The 18,074-nt window shown below is 55.6% G+C and overlaps 1 protein-coding gene across 7 annotated transcripts in view; it reads right to left on the bottom strand.

Moving 5' to 3' along the window:
• CARD10 (caspase recruitment domain family member 10) overlaps positions 1-17,785 on the bottom strand; it is a 29,841-nt gene extending 12,056 nt beyond the window's left edge. For 3 of the 7 annotated variants that reach the window (XR_012418761.1, XR_012418763.1, XM_065522164.2), the window contains exons 1-12: positions 17,593-17,785; positions 17,214-17,465; positions 16,219-16,356; positions 13,923-14,248; positions 8,154-8,357; positions 6,710-6,865; positions 6,023-6,184; positions 4,397-4,588; positions 2,550-2,684; positions 2,102-2,217; positions 1,084-1,112; positions 496-619 (exon numbers count right to left, since the gene is read on the bottom strand). Coding sequence is in view for 3 of the 7 variants with exons in the window: in XM_065522164.2 (XP_065378236.1) it covers positions 496-619; positions 1,084-1,112; positions 2,102-2,217; positions 2,550-2,684; positions 4,397-4,588; positions 6,023-6,184; positions 6,710-6,865; positions 8,154-8,357; positions 13,923-14,248; positions 16,219-16,356; positions 17,214-17,465; positions 17,593-17,731 (1,973 nt within the window). In the remaining 4 variants the exon portion in view is untranslated. The remainder of the gene's footprint in view (positions 1-495; positions 620-1,083; positions 1,113-2,101; positions 2,218-2,549; positions 2,685-4,396; positions 4,589-6,022; positions 6,185-6,709; positions 6,866-8,153; positions 8,358-13,922; positions 14,249-16,218; positions 16,357-17,213; positions 17,466-17,592) is intronic. The other 4 variants (XR_012418762.1, XR_012418764.1, XM_045363686.3 and 1 more) reach the window with 2 other exon arrangements.
• Between the last annotated feature and the right edge of the window lie 289 nt (positions 17,786-18,074).

The following is an 18,074-nucleotide window of genomic DNA, read 5'->3' as shown; positions in this document are numbered from 1 at the left end:
TTTGTGACTCCTGTTACGGGCCTGTGGCTGGCCCAGTCACAGGGGCTCCTGAGGAGACCCAAGCCCACCCACAGCATGAAACTTTGCTGGGTGGCTCAGTCCCAGGGACTCAGAGCCAAGGGACTGACAGCCAGGACACTGGGACAAGGATAGCTTGTAGTGACAACTATCACTAAGCACCTGCTATGTGCCTGGCAGAGCTGGGTGCTTTGCTTCTGTGAGCACAGCCCTCAAAAGACCTCCATGCAAAACGGGTCATTATCTCCCTTTAGCTACTCAGCAAATGGAGGCCCACAGAGGTGAAGGGACCACCCAAGTTACAGGGACAATCAAGAGCGGCAGCAGGATTTGAATCTAAGGGCTGCCAGTGTCTACAGACCTTAATCTTCAGACAGTTGCATAAAACAGGGGTGAGGCAGTTGCTCCTCCCACCTCACTCCTGTTCCCCTCTCAAGCAATCACCCCAGCTCCACCCACCACAGACAGCTACAGTACCTGTTGAGGAGGTCCAGGCCACAGCCCCGAGCCAGGAGGCCTTCCGGCTTTCCCAAAGGCCACACGCTGTCGGAGGACGAGGATGAAGAGAGGCCAGGGGACCAAGGCTTAAGTGTCACACTCCCTGGGGAAAAAGAACAACGTTCAGGGGTCTGGGACTGGGAAACAGGGATGGCCGGGGTCCATGACCGGGGCTGACCCCCTCCAGCCCAGGACCTGAGGGGCCTTGGCAGGTTGGAGGCCCCAGGAACACATCAGACCCACTGGGCTCAGAGACAGGTCAGGGCCCACCAGGCTGACCCCACAGTTTCCTGGAAGAGGGTGAAAGGTGGCCCAGAACTGAAGAGCCTTGTACATCATAGCCAGGAACAAGAGTGAGGCCCAGGACTGGGCTCAGGGTGAAAGGCCAGAACCAAAGCCCCCAGGGGCCTCCCAAGCACAACCTTCCTGCCTGGCAGGGGCCACAGTGGGGCTTCAGGGAAGGGGATGCAGGCCAAGGGTAGCGCGGGTGGCAGGCTTCAGGTGGACTGCAAAGTCACCTCCCCCCTCCCCAGAGGAGCCCTCCCCATGGAACCCAAGGGCTGTTACCTGTGATGTCTGACATGCTGCTGAAGGATCTGGGCAGAGAGAGGGCAGGGAGGGGGGGCAGGGAGGGGGCAGGAGGTGAGGCATGGTGGGCACTCTGCCCTGTTCCCTCGTCCTGCCCCCACACCAGATAAAGGTCTCACAGCCCCCAAGCAAATGCAGGCTGGACTCAAGGCAGGGTCCCAGGTACAGGGCATCCATGCCACCTGGCTCCCCTAAACTCACAGGGCAAGAAGTTAATGTCCTGGCCTCTGTCCAGTGTTGTTCCACCTACAATGCCCTGGCATGCCCTTCAAAGCCAGCTCTTTCGATGCCACCTCCTCCTGGAAGCCACCCCTGATCTCTCACCCCTCACCTCACCCTCACTTGCCACCTTTGTGGTTTGTGGCTCCCAGGTACGCCTCCTAAACTAAACCATGGCCTCCTCATCAGATGCCTCCTTGGGACAGATTCACACAGACCAAGGCCATACTGACCACAGCCTCCCAGGCCCAGCCTCTCACCAGTAAAGGAAAAAATCAAGGGCTACTTACAGGGGAAAAGTAGTGACAGGGATCGCGCCCCAGGAGGCAGGCTATCTCCCGCCCTTGGTCTTGCTACCAGAGGGTACGCCTTGGTCCCTATTTTCTGGTCCCTATTTGCTGCTGATGCCCAAACCTGAGGCCTGGCTTTCTTGCTCGAGGTCCCTGACACCTTGAAACATTCTTCACGCCCCCTAGTCCTGAACCATCAAGCTTCTCCTTGGGTATTGGATCTTCGAGGCTTGACCCCCAGTGACTCCCCTGCCAGGATGCTTGGCTAGGACTGAGTTCGCTCTGCCCATCGGCCTTGTCTTAACCCTAACCTTGGTCGCCCCTGTGTCTCACAGGGCCTGGGTTTCCAGAGCTCCAGCCATCTGAGGGCAATAAAGGGAAGTGCCTGCCTGGACCTGATTTTGGCATTGCAGATTCTGGGAGGTGGCTGTTCAGGACACAGCAGCCCCACCTCCCTGGGTGTCTACTGCTATCCCCAGCCATCTCACCTCTTAGGGGGTGCGGGGTCCTCCTCACGCTGCCGGCGGAGGATGGAGCCAGCACTAGGGGGGAAAGGCAGGATGGAGAGCCGGTTGATCTCCTTTTCACTGTCTGTGGCTTCCTCCTGCAATGCCATGACAGGGCCTGGGTCACCCCCACTGCTCAGCACCACCCCAGTCCTCAGCACACCTGGTTTGTGCCCATTCCACAGATGAGAACTAGGGCCCGGAACAGAGGAATGGGGTCTGCAAGATTACAGTGTGTGGGTGGCTCCCCAGGCCTCCTGGCACCCAGGCCTGGCAAGGAAATGGTTCTGGGTGAGCTTCAGTAAAGTACTTGGCCTCCCTGCGCCTCAGTGTCCTCACCTGTGAAATGATCCTTCAGAACGCACTCTCTACGTTAGTAATAATGCTACAGCAGCGTCCCCCCTTATTTGGGATGGGGCAGTTGTCTTACCGAGTTGTGAGGTTCAGGTCCCCCCATGACAGCGGCCTCCCCAGGTGCTTCTGGGCCTCCCAGAGGGGAGGGGAACTCGCTCAGGCTCCAAGTGCTGCTGAGGTTGGAGCACAGGGAATGGGAGGAGGCACAGGCCTGGAAGAGGGAGAGGGGAGGAAGGAGGTGAGCAGTGCTAGGCCCAGGACAGTCAGTCCTTTACTGAGCACCTGCCATGTGCCAGCACAGGGACAGATCCCTGTCCTCAGGGAGCTCACAGCCTAGACAGGGAGACAAACTGTAAACCAAGAGACATGTGAACAAAATAGCCTCAAGCTAAGACGACAGCAAAAGGAAGGTGCCTGGGGTGTGGAAAACATACAAACACCCCATCCAGCCTGGGAGTCCAAGTACTCTCCAAAGAAAGTGTGGTTTGAACTGAGAACTCAAGGGTATACAGGCACTAAGTAGGTCCAGTTGGGATGGTCCAGGCAGACCAACAGCATGTGCAAAGGCCCTGAGGCAGGACTGTGATGCATTCCAGTTGAAAGGCTGAAACCTACAGAACCAGGCGAGAGGACTAAAGGAATCCCATCCGCAGGGCCTCTTGGCCATGAAAAGGGACTCTGTCTTTACCAGACAGCAAAAAAGCCACTGGGGGTTTAAAAAAAACAAGTCATGGATTAATGCTGACTTTTCCTATATATTCCTCCGGGCCTCAATGCTTCAAACACCAATCCTGCAGAGCTCACTGTCAGGCAACTCAAAATAGGAAAAAGCAGGCTGGGGCCGGGCGCGGTGGCTCATGCCTGTAATCTCAGCACTTTGGGAGGCCGAGGCAGGCGGATCACGAGGTCAGGAGATCGAGACCATCCTGGCTAACACGGTGAAACCCCGTCTCTACTAAAAATACAAAAAATTAGCCGGGCGAGGTGGCGGGTTCCTGTAGTCCCAGCTACTTGGGAGGCTGAGGCAGAAGAATGGCATGAACCCGGGGAGGGGAGGAGCCTACAGTGAGCTGAGATCGCACCACTGCACTCCAGCCTGGGCGACGGAGCAAGACTCCGTCTCAAAAAAGAAAAAAAAGAAAAAGAAAAAGCAGGTCCCAGCACTTTGGAAGGCTGAGGTAGGAGGATCCTTTGAGGTTAGGAGTTTGAAACCAGCCTGGCCAACATGGAGAAACCCCCATCTCTACTGAAAATACAAAAAACTTAGCTGGACGTTGTGGCAGGCACCTGTAATCCCAGCTACTAACGAGGCTGAGGGAGGAGAATAGCTTTAACCTGGGATCCAGCCTCGGTGACACAGTAAGATTCCGTCTCAAAAAAGAAAAAGGGAAAAGCAGAGCTCCCAGCAGCAGCCTGAGGACCACGATCCAATTTACAATGGGTCTGGGACTCCAGCTCCAGTGCCAGCTGGCTGTGTGGCCTTGGGCAAGCCCCTGACCCTCTCTGGGCCCTGTGCAATGAGAGGATTAGACCAGCTGTTCTCTGAGGGATGCTTAGGCTCATGTTAGTCCTGACTAGCCGGTCTCTGAGGCCCAGGCTTTGCATTCTAACAAGCACACAGGCCTTCGGGCAGCCAGCTTTCCCCACCTAAATGCAAAGACCAGCTCCAAACTATTCTTAGTGTCCCAGAAGCAACCCCAGAAACTCAGAGACCAACATGCCCCCTGCCTGCTCACCAGCCCACACCCAGCCCAGCCTGGGTTCAAGTTCCCACTTGTAACTGAGGGCTCTTACCACTTCCCCCAAGCTTCCTACCCTGGCTGAGGTCTCCCACCAGGGCCGGCACGTTCCCAGCCCTGGCCAAGAGCTCCTGCCAGGACCCCAGCCTTCCCACCAGGACTCCCACAGTCCTGACCCGCTCACCTTGAGGCAGGTGCCACCCTGGGCCCGCTGCAGCTGCACCTCCAGCAGAGCCTTGGTGCCCTCCAGGCTGGTGAGTGTCGTCAGCAGCTCATCCCGCTCTGCCTCCAGGCCCCGCACCTGCTTGCGGTACTGGTCCTTCTCGATGAGGCTCTGTGAGTACTGCAACTGGATCCGGTCACGGCTCTGGATGGCCTAGGGTTGGGGGAGGGGAGGCAGCAGCTGAAGGAGTCACCCTGGCCCAGCTATCCTGGCCTATGACTTGGAGAATGGGGACAGTAAGGAGAACAGCAGCTATCACTTACTGAGCACTGTGTGCCGGGCCCTGAGCTAAATATCAGCTCATTTAAATATCTTCATACTAACTGGCTTAGTGAGATACTATTAATATCATTATTCTCATTCTGCAGATTGGGGAAACCAAGCCAGGAGAGAGAGAGAGCTGGGATTCAAATCGGGCAGTCCATTTGCAGAATCCAGGCTCTCACCATTTCACCAAGAAATGAAAACTTTTCCACGAGACCTGCTGTGTGCCAGGGGCTTCACTCCCAGCATCCCAGTTGGTGGAGAAGCCGGGAGTCAAACCCAGCCCATTGCATCCACAGTGGAGACCAGGGGCTCTAGATCTAGACCCATGGTCCAGACTTGACAGCCATGCCTCAGAGAGAGCTGAGGGCAGCCCCATAAAATGCAGATTCCTGGGGCCCACCCCAGACCACCTGAATGAGAACATCTGGAGAATGAAGCCCCAGTTTTGCACTTTCAAGCTTGCCAGGGGATTCTGAGGGCATTTCTAATATGTAGACTTCGGCTGGGCACGGTGGCTCACGCCTGTAATCCCAGCGCTTTGGGAGGCTGAGGTGGGTGGATCAATTGAGCCCAAGAGTTCAAGACCAGCCTGGTGAATATGGTGAGACCCTGTCTCTACTAAAGATACAAAAATTAGCCGGGTGTGGTGGCATGCCTGTAATACCAGCTACTTGGGAGGCTGAGGCAGGAGAATCACTTGAACCCGGGAGGTGAAGACCGCAGTGAGCTGAGATCGCACTATTGCACTCCAGCCTGGGCAACAGAGCTAGACTCAGTCTCAAAAAGTAATAATAATAATAACAATATGTAGACTTCAACTCCTCTAGTGGGATTCACACTTGGTCAAGAACAAAAACCTCCCGCCCTCCCCCACTGCACATGGAACCTGGTGACACTGGCCAGAGGTCCTCAGCCCACCCTACAACCTTGGCAGGAGACAAGGCTCATAGTGCCCAGGGACGGAGAGCCAAAACTTTTGAGAATTTCTTCATCGGCTTCTATTTGTAAGCACCTCCTCTGTACTGGCCTTGTCTTTGAGATGGACAGAATAACGGATATTCAGAAATGAAGACACCAGGACCAGCTTCTGTAACTGCCATAGGAGCTCAGACGAGGCCAGTGGGTCCAGGGTGTAAGGATGGTATCTCAAGGGCTCCAGGTCCCCTGTCTGTTCCCCCAGCCTTTGTGCCCTGTGCTAACCCACCAGGGAGCTGCTAACCTCTCTATCTACCCTTCTAGTCCCCTCCATTGCTTCTCATCTCCTCCCATATGAGAAGCAGCAACTGGCCCAGGGCCTCGTACACAGCAGCCTGGGCTCACCTGGTCTCGCTCCTTCTCAATCTCCTCCAGCTGGGCCAGGACAGTGGCCATGCGGTGCTTGTACAGGTCACAGTCCTTCTGCAGTGTGCGGTGCTTGAGCCGCAGGTCTTCCATCTCCTGCAGGTACTGAGGGTGGCACGGGGGCGGGGTCAGACCACAGGGCTGGGGACCACCAGAAAGTTAACCAGCAGGTGCCCAGGAGGGCCAGTGAGAGCCAAGAGCCTGAGACCCGATAACAAGTCCCCTCCTGCCCAGTGGAGTGGTCTGAGCCACTGACTTTACCTCACGGGCCCTCAACTGCCTAATCTGTAAAACCAGAAGAATGATCATCATTTCACCCATCTGGTCACCCTTGGCCTCCCCACTGAAACTGCAACCGGCCCCTTCCCCAGCTCTGCGTCTCCCACGGTGCTCATCGCCTTTGGCTATATGACGTGGGACTGTGTGTCTCACATACTGCCGGTCTCCCCTGCTGGAGTTCCCCCTAAAGGAAAAGGCACCTTTGTTTTGCTCACTGCAGCATCCCAAGCGCCTAGAAGGGTGCCTCTGTCAACATCTGAGAACGAACGAACGAATGCAGTTCTCAGTAAGGCACCTGCGTCAAGTGGATGCTCAGGGAAGGTGTGAGCACACTGGCCCTGGCTGACACCCTCTCCCACCAGGGGCAGGGCATGGGCAGGGCCCCACCTGGTCGCGCAGCTCCTCGGCCCACTGCAGCTCCCCCTGCACGGCGTGCAGCTTCTGGCACAGCTCCTGCCTGCTGTCCTGAGCTTCCCGCCAGTCATGCTCTAGGATGTCCAGCAGGATGCGCTCGGAGCCTGGGGCCCCTGGCCGGCTTGCCTCCTGGGGATCACAGGGCAGGGCCACCTCAGGGTCTGGCTCGGGGCCCACCCTGGGCATGGGAAGGAAAGGGGACACACGGCTGTCAGCCCTCCAAACCCACCTGACCAGCTCTGCCATGCTGGCCTGGGGACTGGACCCTCTCTGGATCTCTGTTTCCCCCTCGGCAAAGTGGGCGTGGCCCCACCAGCCCTAGCTACCCTCCAGGGAGCATCTGGCTAATAAGCTAAGTGAATAAGGGTGTGACTGGACAAGTTCAGCCAGGATCTTATTCCTAAACAAGCACCAGGCACACACTTGTGCTCTGGCCCTCACCCACCATCCGGAGCAGCAGACGGTGGCCATTTCCAAGGCCTATTCCCACCCCCATGACTAGGGGCCTTCAAGGGGCTGAGCCTGGCCCATACAGGTAGACCCTGGGCCTAAGATCTTGCCCCCAGACCCACACTCCAGCCAAGTGCCCCAACCTCATGAAACACACTGGTTTCCATCCCCCACTTCCTGTGTGGAACAATGGCCCGGAGGCAGGCCCATGCAGCCGCTGACCTGCCACTGACCTGCCACAGGACACTAAGCAAGCCCTGGGACCACCAGACCACACTCTCTACAAATCAAATGAAAGCCGGGGCCCTTTCCCCAGAAAAATGCTCACACTCAAAATCAGGTGGACAGTTTTAGGGAGTTCGGGGGCCTTCTGGAGGCTGCTCACACACCTTAGACCAGACAATCAGGGACAGCCACGTGCTAAGGGCCCTCAGCTCAGAGCTTCAGGCAAGAGGCTGCTGGGACTCCATCCAGATCTCAGATCCCTGGTTCTGAAATCCTCAGCTTTCCAGGACTTGGGAGGATGAGCAAGCAGCAAGAGGGCCTGTTTTCCGGGTCTAACCCCCACCCCCACTCCATGTCCATGAACCCCAGCCGTGAGAGCTGTTGCAGGTCCTCCTGACCGCCCCCCCAGCCTGTGCCCACAAGCCTCGGCCCTGGTACCTGCTGCAGGCCCTCCTGACCCCCCACCCCGCAGCCTGTGCCCACGAGCCCTGGCCGTAGTACCTGCTACAGGCCCTCCTGACCACCCCCCCAACCCCCATGCCCATGGGCCCCAGCCCTGGTACCTGCTGCAGGCCCTCCCAACCACCCCCCACCCAGCCTGTGTCCACAAGCCCTGGCCCTGGTACCCGCTGCAGGTCCTCTCAACCCCCAACCCCACAGCCTGCACCCACAAGCCACAGTATCTGCTGCAGGCCCTCCTTACCACCCCCCAGCCTGTGCCCACGACCCCTGGTCCTAGTACCTGCTGCAGGCCCTCCTGCAGCTCCCGCAGCGATGCCATCAGCCGCTGGTTCTCAGCACGCAGCTCAGAGACGAGGTCCATGTTGTCCGGCTCCTTCTCCTTCTCCTTCTCCTTCTCTTCTGCCCCAGGAGGCGATCCTCTGGCCCTTCGCAGCAGTGCACACTCTTCCTCCAGCCGACTCACCTTGAGCTTGAGCTGATCCACCTGGAGCCCAAGACATGGGTCAGCCCAGAGGGGGACACATTGGGAGCCACAGGTCACAGGGGTGGGAAGTCCTGCTCCCTCACTCCTGGATGCCTTCCAGATTCCCAGAGAAGCCGAAGCAGGGGTCCTCCCGAGACTTGTCTATGAAAACAGGAGAGGCTGGGCAGATATAAAACAAACAGGGCTGAGGAAGAAGCAGTGGGCAGTAAGGCCAAGGACACCGCCCCCAGGGGAATCCACTCTAAGAACTTGTGGGTGGACGTGCTGCATCACAACATGCTGTCTGTCCCGCAGTTCTGACACTGACTCCCGTCAATTTAGCCCAGTATCCTCATGGCAGAAAAGGAGGAGGGCCACATCCAGAAGAAGGGGGGCCAGGCACAGCAGCTCACGCCTGTAATCCCACCAGCCTGACCAACATGGTGAAACCCCGTCTCTACTAAAAATACAAAAATTAGCCGGGCGTGGTGGCACATGCCTGTAGTCCCAGCTACTAGGGAGGCTGAGGCACGAGAATCGTTTGAACCCAGAAGGTGGAGGTTGCAGTGAGCCAAGATTATACCACTACACTCCAGCCTGGACAACAGAGCAAGACTTGGTCTCAAAAAAAAAAAAAAAAAAAAAAAAGAATACGGGAAACCAGGCCAGGTGCAGCGCTCACGCCTGTAATCCTAATACTTTAGGAGGCCGAGGTGGGCGGATCGACACTAGCCTAGTTAACACAGTGAGACCTCGTCTCGACAAAAAAAATTTAAAACATTAGTTGGGTGTGGTGGTGCGCGCCTATTATCCCAGCTACTCTGGAGGCTGAAGCAGGAGAATCACTTGAGCTTTGGGAGGTTGAGGCTGCAGTGAACCATGATCGTGCCACTGCACTCCAACCTGGGCAACAGAGCAAGACCCTGTCTCAAAAAAAAAAAAAAGAAGGAGGGAGGAGGAGAAGGGAGGAGGAAGAGGGAGGGGAAGGAGGGAGGAGGAGGGGAAGGAGGGAGGAGGAGGAGAAGGAGGGAGGAGGAGGAGAAGGAGGAGTAGAAGAAGGAGAAGGAGGAGAAGGAGAAGGAGGAGGGGGAAGGAGGGGAGAAGAGGCTGGAGGAGGAGGAGGAAAGAAGGAAGAAGGAAGAAAGAAGAAAGAAAGAAGAAGGAGAAAAAAAACAAAAAATGAAAACAGGGTCAGACTCCAGCTCCGTCTCTAGCTCAGTGTGACCCTGGACAAGTCATGGTCCCTCTCTGTGCCTCAATCTTCTCATCTGTACCTGGGGTGTGAGGGGAGAGGAGAGGACAATGGTTTTAAGAGTTGAGGGTCTCATCCAGCCCAGGAACCAGACGTTCCCCCTACAAGCCAACATCTCACCTCAACATACTCTCAGTGAACAGACTTAGTCCGGTCCACCCTGAAAGGAATTCCTAAGAGAGCCTCTACTCCAGAAGATTTGGCTTTTGGTTCATGCTCCCTCAAGAGCTCCATGTCCAGGGTTCAAGTTTCAATTTTGCTACTTCTGGGCTCTGTCATCCTGAGCAAGTCACTTACCTCCTCTGGGCCTCAGTCTCCTCATCAGTAAAATGGGCCCAGTCGATCTGGCCTCATCATTTGCCTTCCAAAGGTGTTGCAAGAATTAAACAAGACAGCAAGTGGGCAGAGGCCTCTAAACTGTGAAAGGCAGGCTACAGAGCTGCCACAGTGTGACCGTGGCTGTCTTCACAGCGTTAAATAAAATCCCATGCCCCTAATCGATCACCAGTTTGGAGTGTGCAGCCAGAAGTTGGCCCAGTGTGGTGAGTGGGCAGCTGTGGGGTGACCACCAAGCTGGGAGCAGACGTGCATGGTCAGTTTGCTGGACTATGAGTGCACTCAGCCAACTGTGACGCATGTGGGGTCTGAGGTGGCCAGACAGTGACAAGAGTGGCAGCAGGTGGCAGGCTATAAAATGAAGTCATTGTTGGGAAAAGGTCACAATGACTTCTGGTGCCATAGTCAGGCATGCAATATTTGGTGCCCCAGGAGTCCCCTGGCCTCTCTTGGAAAATGACTTGCTACTCCCCCAGCCTTGAGAGGTTAGAATGGCACCCCCACCACACACACACACACACACACACACACACACACGGGTCTGGAGGCTGGGTCAGGCAATTCCACAAATTAACAGTCCACTCCTCCTCCTCCGCAAGAGACTCAAAAAGAAATTCATGACTCCCACATTCCTTTCCACTCACAAAACATGCTTTGTGAATAGCCAGAGAAAGACAGCTCGTTACAAGGACAACTGTGGTCACACCCTCTCAGCAAACCGCAGCCACACACCAGGGCCTCCTGCCTGACCCCTGGCCGGCCGGCTTCCCTGATGAGCTCAGAGGACAGGACACCTGGGAGTCTCCGACGAGCAACAGGAAATACAGATGCATTTAATCCCGGTGCACAAACACACTGAGCACAAAATTATAGCGTTCGTTCCTTCAGTTTATGTTGCTTAGAAATAACTGCTCATTAAATTTGCACCTCATAAAACAGGGTATTAAATCCCAGCCGCCACACACCTGTACATGGGAGGTGACGACAGAAGCTGCCAAGTCAGGCACGATCAGGTGCTCTGTTCAGATCCATCTGCAACACCTTTGTTAATTTTGGAGCAGAAAAGCTCTAAACATAAATTATACATTAAGGCAAACTTATAGTAGCTAAGTTTAATTTCACTTCCTTTTTTTTTTTTTTTTTTTTTCAGATGGAGTCTCGCTCTGTTGCCCAAGCTGGAGTGCAGTGGCTCAATCTCGGCTCACTGCAAACTCCACCTCCTGGGTTCAAGCGATTCTCCTGCCTCAGCCTCCCGAGTCCCTGAGGCTACAGGTGCGTGCCCCCATGCCTGGCTAATTTTTTGCATTTTTAGTGGAGACGGGGTTTCACCATGTTAGCCAGGATGGTCTTGCTCTCCTGACCTCGTGATCCACCCGCCTCAGCCTCCCAAAATGCCGGGATTACAGGCATGAGCCACTGCGCCCAGCCAATTTCACTGCTTAGGCCCCTAAAATAGGAAAAAGCAGTCACTCTGCCTAGAGGTAGATGACCTGCAGACTACAGAGGCACCTCCAACCATCTCTTTTCCATCCCCCTCCCCTGTCGCAGCAGCCCCCAGATGGCCACACACACAGGACATCTCCTGATCCCATCACACCCAACCCAAAGAAGGGACAAGCCATGCGGGCTGCAGCCTCTCCCAGAGCCCCCAGTCCGCAGCCCTCACACCGTCCTCTCTGAGCAGCAGATTATTTCTTCCGAGAAAACTTTACAGCAAGCCCATGTCTGTTTCAGAAAAAAGGGGAAGCTCTCTGGGTAAAGAAAGGGGAGCACTCCCACCTCCCAGCCACCACCCCTCAAGCAGCACTGAGAGCCAACTCAGAAATCCTTTAATCCGGCCGAACACGGTGGCTCACACCTGTAATCCCAGCACTTTGGGAGGCCAAGGCGGGCAGATCACCTGAGGTCAGGAGTTTGAGACCAGCCTGGCTAACATGGTGATACCCCATCTCTACTAAAAATACAAAAAAAAAAAAAAAAAAAAAAAATTAGCCAGGCATGGTGGCACACGCCTGTAATCCCAGCTACTCAGGAGGCTAAAGCAGAAGAATTGCTTGAACCTGGGAGGCGGAGGTTGCAGTGAGCAAAGATCTCGCCACTGCACTCAAGCCTGGGTAACAGAGCAAGACACCATCTCAAAAAAAAAAAAAAAAATCCTTCAATCCCGAGACTTTGGGAAAGTGCTCTAACCAACTTCTTTGTGCCTCAGTTTCCTCCTCTAGAAATGGGGAAGATGGTGTCCACCCCAGCGTAGGGTGGCTGGAAAATTAAAGGGGTCTATGCGTGGCAAGCACTTAGGATGGTACCTATAAAGCACAAGGGTGTTTTATAATTGTCACATCATCTTTATCTGTGATGAGGATGAGGAAACTGAGGCACAGAAAGGAAAGCCTTCCCATGCCACATGATTTTTCGCAGTAGAGCAGGCCTGGGACCTGTGTCCCTGTCCCTGCCCACCACTCCTCAGAAAGCCTCCATCTCATGCCACACACCAACCAGGCCCTCAAACGATGGCCTCAAGGTCATCTCACAACCTGAAACCAGCCCCCTTCATCCTCAAGCAGGACCAGCGGCCTGGACCCTTCAACTGGTGGCCTCAACACCCCCCATGAGGGCTCAACCTCTCCAGGATATCGACCCACCTGGCATGCACAAACCGAGGACTGGCACACCGCTGCACCCACATCTACAGCTTCATGGCCACCTGCAACGCTGTAGCCACAGCCCAAGGCTCCTGGGGTAGGGAGGCTTCAAACTCCACGGTCAGAACCCACTGTGGAGCCTTGAGCAACATGGCTGGGGAAAGCCTCCTGCGTGCCATGCGGCTGGCACTGCTAAGCCCGTGACGTGGATGAGCTCATTAAATCCTTGGAACAATGCCCTGCGGCAGTCAAATACCAGTATTATCCCCCTGCTGAGTCCCAGTCGGAAACCAAGAAAGTGAGATGCAGCAGGAGGCACGACCTCACTTGCTGCTGGAGGGAGTCGGGTGAGACTTCCCCACACAGGGGGCAGGCGGAACAGCAGCGTGGGAAGCGGGCTGGCACTGGAGCCAGCCTGACCCGGTTCAAACCCAGGCTGTGCAGCTTCCTGGCTCTGTGACCTTGAGCAAGTCCTTTCACTAATCTGAGTCTCAGAGTCTGTATTTGCAAATGAGGACTTGGCGTATGGTGCTTTGGGAAGGATTAGAAGACACGATGTTTATAACCTGTGTGGCTCTTGATAATATCAACAATGACTATTGACACAAGCTGTGAGCAGTGTGCTAGGGACTGTACATGTTTGAAACTCTGTGTCTTAAATGGAAACTCACCGTGCCGGGTATGGTCTCCCACGCCTATAATCCCAGCACTTTGGGAGGCCCAGACGGGCGGATCACCTGAGGTCAGGAGTTCGAGACCAGCCAGGTCAACTTGGTGAAACCCCATCTCTACTAAAAATACAAAAATTAGCTGGGTGTGGTGGCACATGCCTGTAATCCCAGGTACCTGGGAAGCTGAGGCAGGAGAATCACTGGAACCCTGGAGGCAGAGGCTGCAGGGAGCCGAGATCACACCACTGCACTCCAGCCTGGGCAACGAGGGTGAGACTCCGTCTCAGTAAAAAAAAAAACTCACTGAATCCTCATAGCCCAACGTTTCTCGGCCCCAGCCCTACCGACGTTTTAGGCTGGGTAATTCTTTGTTGGGGACTGTCCTGTGCCCTGTAGGGCGTTTGACAGCCTGGTGACATCCCTGACACCAGATGCCAATAAATCCCCACTAATTGTGACAACCAGAAATGTCTCCCAGACATGGCCAAATGTTTCTAGGGGGTCAAAATCACCCCCCATTGAGAATTACAGTCATAACCCAATGAAGTAGGTACACCGAGCACTAAAAGGACTTATCCATGTCAAAGAGCCAGCAATGGTTGCTCTGGGACGCAGGCTGGCTGGCTACTATATTGCAAAAGCTGCCCCTTCCCTTGCCTCCCTGACTCATCTCCCCAGGGCCTACCGCCAGCTGCAGGTCCCGGCTGCGAAGTACAGCCGAGTTCTTCTCCTCACTGAGCTGTGCCAGGCGCATGGCGATCATGTAGTTCTCATCCTTGAGCCGCAGCAGCTCCAGGCTGCTCGCCTCCCAGTCCTCCCGCAGCCGCTGACAGCGCTCCTGAGCCTGCTGCTGGTCCCGCAGCCGCTGCTCCAGCCCTGCCCGCTCCTCCTCAAGCACCCGGCCCCGGGCCTGCAGTTGCTGCTCCCGCTGCAGCTGGCTCTTGCGAGCTTCCCGCAGCCGTCGCACCTCTGTCATCAAGAATTGGGTCAGGCCCTCAGGCCCCTCCTCATCTGCCAGGACAGAACAGGGGACAGAATAGGCAGCTCAGGCAAGTAAAATCCAGGAGATAGTAGACTGTGTCAAAAAACTCAAATCAGAAAAACACTAGAGGGAAATTCTAGAATATATTTGTAGAATTTGGGAGCAGGGGAGGTCTTCCTAAACAACACACAAAATCCAGGAGTTGTAAGAGAAAAAAGATGGACAAATCCATATAAAAATGTTTACACCGGCCGAGCGCAGTGGCTCATGCCTGTAATCCCAGCACTTTGGGAGGCCGAGGCAGACGGATCACGAGGTCAGGAGATAGATATCATCCTGGCGAACACGGTGAAACCCTGTCTCTACTAAAAATACAAAAAAATTAGCTGGGTGCGGTGGCGGGTGCCTGTAGTCCCAGCTTCTCGGGAGGCTGAGGCAGGAGAATGGCATGAACCCGGGAGGCGGCGGAGCTTGCAGTGAGCCAAGATCGCGCCACTGCACTCCAGCCTGGGCAACAGAGCGAGACTCCATCTCAGAAAAAAAAAAAAGTTTAAACTTCTGAAAAATGAAAGATGTAACAAAGTTAATAAGCAACAGAGTGGGAGAAAATATAACAAAAACTCAGAGCCATAATATATAAAGAGCTCCTACAAATCAATAAGAAAAGATCAACAACCAAATAAAAATATGGACAAAAACTATCAATAGGAAAGTCCCAAAATAAAAATGGCTAATAAATACAGGAAAATATGCACCAACCTACCAACAATAATTACAGTAGCTACTAATATTTGTTAACTTAATTCTTTGTGCTAGATACATCTTATTTAATCTTTATGACAACACTATAAGGTAGGTACTATTATTGTACCCATTTCAAAAACAGGAAAACTGAAGCACAGAGCAGTTATTTACCCAAGGTTTAATAAATAGTAACCTGGGAACTGTATCACTCAATGAAATATAAACTTAAAACAGTAACATTATTTTTTACATATCAGAATGGCAAAAATATTTAAACATGATCCCCAGGATTCAAATGGGTACTTACACACTCCTGGTAGGAGGTATGTTGATTTAACAGTTAAAATACACAGACTCTTTGAGAAATTATTCTCAGAACCTCTTCGCCTGAGACGCATTTGCACGAAGACACACATACAAAGATGTTCCCAGCATCGTTGTAATAATACAAAAATGGAAACCTAGGTATCCATTCAACTGGAAATGGGTTAAATGAAATATGTCCTAACTTCACTAATGAATAGTATGCAGTCACTTAAAACAAGTGTATGTAACAGACGTGAAAGAATCAATAAAATCAGTTGTTCTAAAAAAAAAAAAAAGCAAAATACACATGTAGGCGTGTGTGTGTGTTTTATATTAAAAAAATTCAGCTGGGCGCAGTGGCTCACGCCTGTAAACCCAGCACTTTGGGAGGCTGAGGCAACCGGATCACAAGGTCAGGAGATCAAGACCATCCTGGCCAACATGATGAAACCGCATCTCTATTAAACATACAAAAATTAGCAGGGCATGGTGGCTCATGCCTGTAATCCCAGCTACTCAGGAGGCTGAGGCAGGAGAATTGCTTGAACCTGGGAGGCGGAGGTTGCAGTGAGCCGAGATCACACCACTGCACTCCAGCCTGGTGACAGAGCGAGACTCTGTCACACACACACAAAAAAAAAAAATTCAAAGTCACCTGAAGCCTCTGTATTTTTTACATTAAAAAAAACTGTACATCTGCGTATGTCAGACATATGTCTGAAAACAGCATCAGGAAGAAAGAGCCATCTTAAGCATGTGGCTCCAAACTTGGAATAACAGCACTAGCATCCAGCCCCACCCTCAGCCTACCGTGGGGCCCTGCGCAAGCCCCTTCAGCCGCTCCATGCCTCAGTTTCCCTTACTGTGGGAGCGCCTCCGTAACAGGGATGGGGGAAGGAGCCTGTGCACTGGAGGCCAAGGTGCCAGCATCCACCGCAGGTCCACTCACCGAGGATCATGGAGCACCGCTGGGCAGGTTCCTGGCCCGTGAGCAGCGTGAAGTGTTCGGGATAGTAGAACTCCAGGGCTTCCAGGAAGGCCTCATAGCCCCTCTTGCCACGGCAGCGCAAGATGTCCATCAGGCGCCCTGGAGAGTAGTGGGGGGATGCACCCAGGGTCCAGGGGAGGGCCTCCCCAGGTGCCTGGTTGCTTCTGCCCCCACCATGCTCCAGGCCCACGTTCCCCAAATTTTTGAGCCAGTGACACACACAGGGGCCTGTCCCAACACATCAGGGAAGAGAAGAGAGCCAGTCTGCCATAGCCAGGGGAGCACACTCCCTCATGACTCCTGGGCTCCCAGAGCTCCCCAGCACCCCCCACAGACACAGATGCGGGCCCGCAAATACAGCCTGCCTTTTCAGCGGCACAGAGAAGCCCCTCTATCCCCAGAAGCAAAGAAAATACTTCTCCCATTGGCCATGCCTGAAATTCCACCATTAAGACCATTCCATCATGCCTTTGTGAGCTCTGGTTCAAAGGCACACCCTGTGGGAGAGGGTCGCGGACCCTCGTAAAGCTGAGATGGGTCTTGACACTTGAAAAATGACTGCCCCAGGAGTGTGTGGCGCACAGAGGAGGGGACAGACAGAACTCAGACATCAAAGAGCGCAGGAAAGGTGCCAAGTCCGCCAGCTGTGACCGGCAGGTCCCAGGCCCAGCCGGCCCTGGCAGCCACATCCAACCCTCTGCTCTAATGTGGACCCAGGAAGTGGGAGAGAACCCCGAGACAAAACTCTGACGCCGGTGTGTGCAACGCGGACCACCAGGGCGCAGTGGTTGTTAGGGAGGAGGCAGGCTGGTGGGCATACCCAGCCGGCCCACTTTACGGATGCAGAGACCGAGCCTCAGGGCAGCAGAGCCCTAGCTTCGCGCTCCACGGCTCTGGGCGCTGCGCCAAGGGCATGGCCGGCCCGGGTAGTGACCCACTCGGGCCTCGCGGCTCACCGGTGCGGTTGACGCGGCACGGGAAGCGGTAGGTACTCAGCACCTCCTCCTCGTCCTGCTCGTCTATGACCCGGCACTGGCGCAGATACGGCGTGAGCTTGGCCGGGTTCAGGGCGCGAGCCAGCCGGTGCCGGACGCCCTCGATCCGCTCCCACAGCGCGTCCTCCTCCGCCTCGGACCCCGAGCCGGCCCCGGCCTCCTCCTCGGCCTCCCCCGCCTCCGCCTGGCCCGGCATGGCCGTGTCCTCGGGGTCTGCGGGCAAGAGGCGCACGGGGGTCGACCAGGGTGCCCTGGGGCTGGGTGTGCGGCCGAGCCCACCCGGGGGCGTCGTCCGCAGGACCTGCCGTCGGGGACGCGCCCCGAGCTCCCCGCGACTCACCTCGCACGCTACAGCCGCCTCGGGCTCCCGGGTCCGCGCTCGGGCGGCGGCTCCGCAGGCGCAGGGGGGCGGTGCCCGCGGTGCCCCCGGCTCCGCCCCCGTCCCCGCCGCCGCCCAGGGTGCCCAGGCCTCCCCACATCGCCGCCAGCCCCGGGCCGCGCGTCCGGCCCCCGGTCACCCCGCGCGTCCGTCCGCACGCCCTCCCTCCCGGCCGTCCGGCCGCGCCTCCCCCTGCTTCCTGTTTCCCGCCGGCTCTCCCAGCCCGGCTCGGCGGGGTCCTGGCCGCCCGCCCACACCTGCCCGGCCTCTGGGCGGGGCGGGGGCGGGCACGCGCGCTCACACCCCCAGCGCGCCGCGACACACCTTCCCCGGGCCACGCGCATCGCCTCCCTACGCCCACAGCGCGTCCGCCCGCGCGAGGCTAGCCGCTCACTCCCGGCGCAGCCTGCGGGCACACAACCTGGGCTTGCCCTTCCCGGGTC

Source organism: Macaca fascicularis, chromosome 10, assembly GCF_037993035.2.
Source record: "Macaca fascicularis isolate 582-1 chromosome 10, T2T-MFA8v1.1".
Classification (NCBI taxonomy): Eukaryota; Metazoa; Chordata; class Mammalia; order Primates; family Cercopithecidae; genus Macaca; species Macaca fascicularis.
The sequence above is the reverse complement of the archived record's forward strand: the minus strand, read 5'-3'. Positions and strand labels throughout refer to the sequence as shown.